Source organism: Apiospora kogelbergensis (genome assembly GCF_038363985.1).
Source record: "Apiospora kogelbergensis strain CBS 113332 chromosome Unknown utg000003l_segment0_segment0, whole genome shotgun sequence".
Classification (NCBI taxonomy): Eukaryota; Fungi; Ascomycota; class Sordariomycetes; order Amphisphaeriales; family Apiosporaceae; genus Apiospora; species Apiospora kogelbergensis.
Genome location: NW_027117420.1, coordinates 88,989 through 95,655, shown reverse-complemented (window position 1 = coordinate 95,655; position 6,667 = coordinate 88,989). Strand labels below are relative to the sequence as shown.

Below are 6,667 nucleotides of genomic sequence, written 5' to 3'. Positions count from 1 at the left end.
GATACGCATACTTACGAATCCTGCAGGCAGCATGCCACCTACCAGAAACTTACTGTCACATGTCTGATGGTCCAAAGATTGCTGACGGCCTCTCTACCCGCCAAGCCGCCTCCGTTCGAGAGATCCACTTGGCATAGGATACCCTGGACCCTTGTCAGCCCTGTGAATCGTCGATACTGCTTACCGACCATCTGTCACCCATATAGGCGTCATGGATGACCACATTGGGACTGGCTTGCATAACCAACTAGGTATAGGTATAGGCAACACGTACTGATGTGTGACGCTTCATTGGCAAGGGAATAAAAAACCATTAGTGAGTGTCGTATGTCGTCCGCTTAGGGACGAGTAGTGGGCCTCGGGATCCATCCTCTATGCTGAGTCTCACGTACGAAAGTACCATGCATTTCTGAGGGGAGAAGCTCCGATACGGCGAAGTAATGTCTTAAACGAGGTAGGGCCGCCTAGAAGGCAGGCAGGGATCGTTCGGTAGACACTGGCTGGACTGGTTAAGAGTTTCACGCGAATGCACCGTTGCGCGGATGTACTATATCAAAACAGCATGGTCCCGGCCAGTGGTATCTACTTACTCACGGCACCCAATGAAGAAAACCCGGGTGGGGGGACGGCATGTTTCTACAGCCCTAAAGCAAAGCTCTCCTCCAAACTTCAGTGGCTTGTCATTTGGGGCATATGCATCCTTCCATATCTATTCCCGTCACGGAAGGTCTGGGTTGGCTCTCGGCAGGAGGTATTGTCGATCAAAAATGTAGCTGACTTGACATGGTGGCCAACATGGAGGCGGAGCCAACAAGGAACATGGGAAGCGGCCCGCACAAGCACAAGCAAGTCTTGATCATAAATCCGTTCTAATGGTATCGTTTGATTTCTTGGGGTGCCGTGGGCTCCTATAGCCCGCAACTCGAGCCGCGCCGTTACCAGGGCGTCTCGAGCGACGTCCAGGTGGCCCGAAACCACCGTCGGACTTGAGCCATCCACAGATGACACATGTATAGACGGCGAGCAGTGACACCATGCATGCTGGGAGCCAGTCAGTAACGGTGTGAGTCTGCCTTGCCGTGGCCTATTGCGACTGGGTTGTTGATTAGGTTCATGGATTTCAAATCCCAAGTTCTCGGTCTCGATTGTTTCCTCGCCGATCTTGCCCCTCCCTCATCTGCCGAACAAGTCACTGAGACTGACTTTGCGGCCGATAGCCTGCATTGCCGGTCCATAATCTGCTGTCGCCTGGCCTGGGGCGAGAATGGGATTCCCTTGAGCACTAATAATACTCTCCATCTCTCGTATGCGACCCCACATCTCTTGGATTATGCGCGTATTCGTGCTTCGTGTGCTCTCCTCGTCGGCGTGAATCCAGAGCCCGACGACTCGCGGCACCCCGTCGTCCGTCTCCCCGTGGAGCTTGAAAATCAACAGCTCCTCGCTGGCCTCAATGGCCTCGACATCGCTGAGATCCAGAACCATATTGTTGAGGCCACGGCGGTTCAGAACGAAGATGCAGCCCTTGGCTTGGGCGCCGTGCTGGAAGCCCTGGGCGGATGAGCGCGGGGTGGCGTCGACGCTCTGGGCGCACACAAACATGGTGCCCTCGATGCCGCTCTTGTCCCAAGAGTTGAGCTCGGGGCTGAAGGTGTAGACGACGGCGTTGGCGGCCTGCGACTTGATCTGGGCGATGGAGGGGAGATAGCGTTGAAGCACGCTCAGGTTCAGGTCGGTGTTGGTGCGGTGGGCCAGGGCGGCGGTCGAGGGCGGCGGGTGCGAGGCCATGTACGAGGCCGTGTCGGACTCGTAGTCGGAGGTGATCTGGTTGTTCAGGGCGGCTTGGGCGGCAAGGTGCTGCGAGCGCGTCCGTTGGTGTCCATGGCCACCCGACCTTTGTGGGTGCGCCTGCTGGTGTGTGTTGGGGGTGGCCGAGTGGTGGGCGTGAGGGTGGGAGATGGAGGGCTGCTGCGATTGTTGCTGGCCGCGGCTCTTGCGCGGTGTAGAGCGAGACATGGTTGAGATGCTACTACTACTCGGAGTTGGTGAGTTGGTGAGTTGGTGAGTGAGTTGGGTGGGATGTTTTTGGACTGGACTTGGACTGGACTTGGACTGGACCGGCAATTGCCGCTCTTCAAATGACTGACTGACTGCGACTGCGACTGGTGCCCAATGCTTCAGCACCAACCGCCAACCGCCAACCGCCAACCGCCAATCGCCAATCGCGAGTTCGTCCCAACCCAAATGCAATCGCCCGGCATGTAACACGCGCAACCCGCAACCCTGTATTGGAGAGATTGGAGATTAGCATGTGAGATGGTTCGCGCCATGACAAATGACGAGCTTCACCTTGACACTTGATCCATGCTGCATGCAGGTCCCTTATCAAGATCTGCCTATCCTCCGTCCGCGACTTACATCGGCCTTGCGACTTCTGACTTCTTCCTCCCCCCAACCCAAGAGTAATTAATACATGCATGCTGGGAAGAGCCCCCCCAATCGATTTGCACTTGCTTGACTGACTCAGTCCTCAGTCAGCCCGGCACCTGGCTTCAAAGCAGAAGCAGGCGCAGCCGCCAGACACAGACAGCCGTGCTTGTGGTGTGCCCCGCCTACGTCACTCGCTCATTTCATTTCATTTCCCCGTTGAGCCCACCGCGCCCTCGTGATCGCACTTTGATTCAAGATGCTGGTCGTAGTTCTGTATCGCGCCACCACCAGATGACACCGCCGTTTTTCTCTTTCTCTTTTTGCTCCTCTTACATTCGTTGATGTATACTTTTCCGGCTACTACTCGTATACCCCCTCACCAGTGACGCGCGCACCATTATTCCAATTTTTATCCCGCCCGCGCGACACACCGGTTGCGTGACCGCCACAACTCGCCCGACATGACCGCCTCCGATGGCGCATCGACGAGCCAGCAGTCCGAGCCCGTCGATGTCGAACAGGACCTCGCCAACGGTTCCAACCACTACTCCCTGTCCCGGGCCCTTCTCGCACGCAAAGACGAGTACGTACGACGCCACCGCATACGTGTCAAGGTCGGATCTTGGAATGTCGCCGCATGCCCTGGCACCGACAAAGACCTCGCAGGCTGGTTTGTTGACGGCAGGGGCTTGGACAAGGCCATGACCAAACTCGACCTGAACGACCAGGGAGGAAAAGGCGCCGAGGAACAAGACGTGTCGGATGTCCCGGGAAGCACCGATTCTTCGCAGACGGGAGAGGACGACTCGGTCCGCCTGGTGGGAGGTGCCGAAATAGGCCTTTATGTCCTCGGTCTCCAGGAGATTATAGCACTCAACTCCATCTCGCAATATGCCGACACTTCAGCTACGAGCAAGTGGCAGGCTGCTCTGGAGGCTGCCATGCCGCCATACTACAGACTGGTCACTTCGCAACAGCTGTCAGGCCTACTTTTGCTCATGTACGCGTCGCCCGAAGTCGCAGATACCATTTCGAATGTTTCCACTGTCTCCGTGGGCACGGGGCTGCTAGGGTATATGGGCAACAAAGGGGGTGTCTCGTCGCGCATCATGCTGGGTGAGACCACGCGCATGGTCTTCACCAACTGTCATTTGGCTTCGGGCCATGACCAAGCAAACCTGGACAGGCGTTGTTGGGACTATGGCCGGATCATGGCGCAGACGCAGTTCGCCCCGCTGAATCACGGCGGAGTTCTCGATGACGAGGGTGAAAAGCTAGGCGACGAAGACTTCGGTTTTTGGTTCGGTGATCTCAACTACCGCTTGGATGGGCTCCCCGGGGATGACATACGGCGGCTCTTGATGTTACACACTAGGGGCGAATACGACTTGAGCAAGCAGGACGCCAAATCCAAAGCGAAACTTGATGGCGAGGAAGGCGTCATTGTGATGCAAACAGAAGACGACCGTCGAAATAGCACCGACACCCCGGCGATGATGCGAGAGACCAGCTTCGACAAGCTGGACGACGACGATGGCACCACCGACCTTCCCGACCCCGACGATTTCTTGCCCGACCCGCACGATGACCCGGCATCCGTGCAGGCAACCATTGACTCTTTATTGCCCCATGACCAGCTTAGTCGCACCATAAATGATCGCAAAGCATTCCACGAGGGATGGAGAGAGGGCGCTATAACATTCCTTCCTAGTTATAAGTATGATGTGGGCACGGTAGGGCTCTTCGATTCGTCAGAGAAGCGCCGCGCACCCAGTTGGTGCGACAGGATTCTCTACAGAACCCGAAAGGATCTCGAACAACACCACCAGAGGCTTGCAGACGAAGTAGAGGCAAAGATCAAAGACGAGGATATGAAGAAACGCGGGATTGATTCCGCAGCAGACGACGAGACTGTTTTGTTCGATTACGACCCCGATAAGGATGCCGCATCTGGATCCAGCAGCACCAACATTTATGACTATGACGAATATGACGAAGGCGAAGATGCTCCCGAGGGCGGCGATATGGAAGCTGTAGTCACTAAGGACGGCTACAAAGATGGAATCAAACTGGATGTTTACACCACGCATCAGCGAATAACAAGCAGTGACCACAAGCCCATCGTGGCCCTGTTTACGCTCGATTATGACGCTGTGGTGCCCGAGTTAAAAGCAAAGATCCACGCCGAAGTTGCTAAGGAGCTCGATCGGGCTGAGAACGAAGGAAGACCCGGCGTTACTATCGTCGTCGAAAAGGGAGCAGCCGATGAACAGGATGTGACGGATGGGAGTGGAGGAATACACTTTGGGGATGTTAACCTGTTGGATTTCAAAGAGCGGTCTCTCACCGTGGCCAACACCGGCCGCGTATCTGCGTCCTTCTGCTTTGTTACGAAACCAGACATCACGGATGAGGCCGGTGGCGAGAGACACGGCGCTGCCCTGCCCGACTGGCTACACATTGACATACAGCCTCCCTCGATGGTGAATATCGTAAACGGGGAGAAAACGGTGACCCTCGAGCCTGGAGAGACCGTCTCGGCGGTTATCGACCTCTCTGTCACCGAATTGTCCCACCTTCATTCGCTAAATGGGGGCACATTGTCGCTCGAGGACGTTCTTGTCCTTCGGGTGGAGAATGGCCGAGATCACTTTATCCCGATCCGTGCCAACTGGCAGCCTTCGAGCTTTGGGCGAAGCATTGACGAGCTTATTCGTATCCCGCCGCGCTCTGGTGGACTGCGTGGTTTCGCAAAGAAGCTACAAGATGGTACTACTAAGTCTGACCAAGGCGGCAGTCGCATCCCTGAAAGTGCTGATGTGCATCATTCGTCTCCAGCCGAGCTGTATAAGCTAACGGAAGCGATTGAAACACTTACGGAGCGCTGTGTCGCGGACGAGAACATGCTGCAGGACGAAAAGGCCAAGATCCCACGCGACATAGCTGGTTGGCCATTCGCGGCACAAATCCCGGAGCAAAACCCGGCCGGGATTGATGACGACCAATTCGCCGAAGACCAGCGTTCCCTGTCGTCTCTGATCCAAGCTCTGGATACGGACCACCCCGTTCAGCTTCTGGATACGCTGCCCCCGAGTATTTCCGCATTGAAGCGTCTCGAAATCACGGCCCAGGTCTTCGTGCTGTTTTTGCGTTCCCTAACGGACGGCATCATCACGGGGCCGCTCTTCTCCCAGATTGAGGCGACCCTCCCATTCCTCTCGTCCACCACCAACACGACCAAGCCCGGCAAGGAGATCGAGGACGACAAGATGGCGATCCTCGACATCCTGGCCACGGCCCCCACCACAACATCTCGTTTGTGTTCATCACGTCGATACTCGCGCGCGTCGCGTCCGAGATCGTGCCCCTGACTCCTCAGGAGATGGTCGCTTTGGAGTCGGAGAGTAGTGCGCGCATGTCGAAGCGGAGCAGCGTCCGCGGCCTGGGTGTCCTGCGACGGACTACGAGCAGCGCAGGCAGATCGCCAAGCGGAAGCATAGAAGGCGTCGATGAGCGCAACCTCCAGCGCCGCCTCGCGTGGGAGAAGAAGGTGGGAGAGCTACTGGCGCCGGCTATATGTAGGCACAGCACCGAAGCTGGCGCGGCTCCGACGGAGAAGCAGCGGAAGGCCAGTGAGGAGCGGATGAGGGAATTGGTGCAGATCTTCTTGAGGAGGAGGGACGGTGCTTAAGATGCGCGATATGCAGGTGCACTACACGGGAGGCGGTACTTGAGGAACAGTAGAGGCGAGTTTACGTTGAGTTTACGGATGGGTTTTGATGATACACAAGATTCCCCAAAGTTTTCGAAACCGTTTTCTGGAGTAGTAGACACATGGCAACGGCCGAAGCACAGCATGTAGGCGACATCCCACAAAATACATGGCGTTAATTATAGATGATACCATAAGACAGACTCACATGGCTCGCTCTCTTCCTTCTGACTATCCTGGCGGTCTGATGCTGACGGATACGCATCTTCGTTTGCTGGATTTCGGGCTTCAGCTATGGAGAGTAATCGACATGTCTCCGGTTGGGCACGTTTCGCTCGGAACACTCGAGTTTCCGGGAAATGCGTCAGCATCGTCGTGTGCGGGACATGCCGTAGTGATAATGTGCGATGCGGAGTTAAGCCCGGGCCAGAGAATGTGAAGTGCGAAGAGTGGAGGAGGGGGAGGAGGGGTCGTCCAATGTGTGTCAGCCAAGGCCCGCTCTCGACGGACAACTGGCGGGGATAA

The 6,667-nt window shown here is 56.3% G+C and overlaps 2 protein-coding genes across 2 annotated transcripts; one reads left to right on the top strand and one right to left on the bottom strand.

Annotated features, from left to right (window-relative positions):
* Positions 1-1,173: 1,173 nt before the first annotated feature.
* PG998_004697 (uncharacterized protein) lies at positions 1,174-2,016 on the bottom strand (the record flags this gene model as incomplete). The annotated part of the gene is made up of 1 exon (XM_066871515.1): positions 1,174-2,016. One exon carries the CDS (start codon positions 2,014-2,016, stop codon positions 1,174-1,176), a length of 843 nt encoding a protein of 280 aa, XP_066731612.1.
* An 875-nt stretch (positions 2,017-2,891) lies between these two features.
* PG998_004696 (type II inositol-1-4-5-trisphosphate 5-phosphatase) lies at positions 2,892-6,121 on the top strand (the record flags this gene model as incomplete). The annotated part of the gene is made up of 2 exons (XM_066871514.1): positions 2,892-5,726; positions 5,789-6,121. 2 exons carry the CDS (start codon positions 2,892-2,894, stop codon positions 6,119-6,121), a joined length of 3,168 nt encoding a protein of 1,055 aa, XP_066731611.1.
* Between the last annotated feature and the right edge of the window lie 546 nt (positions 6,122-6,667).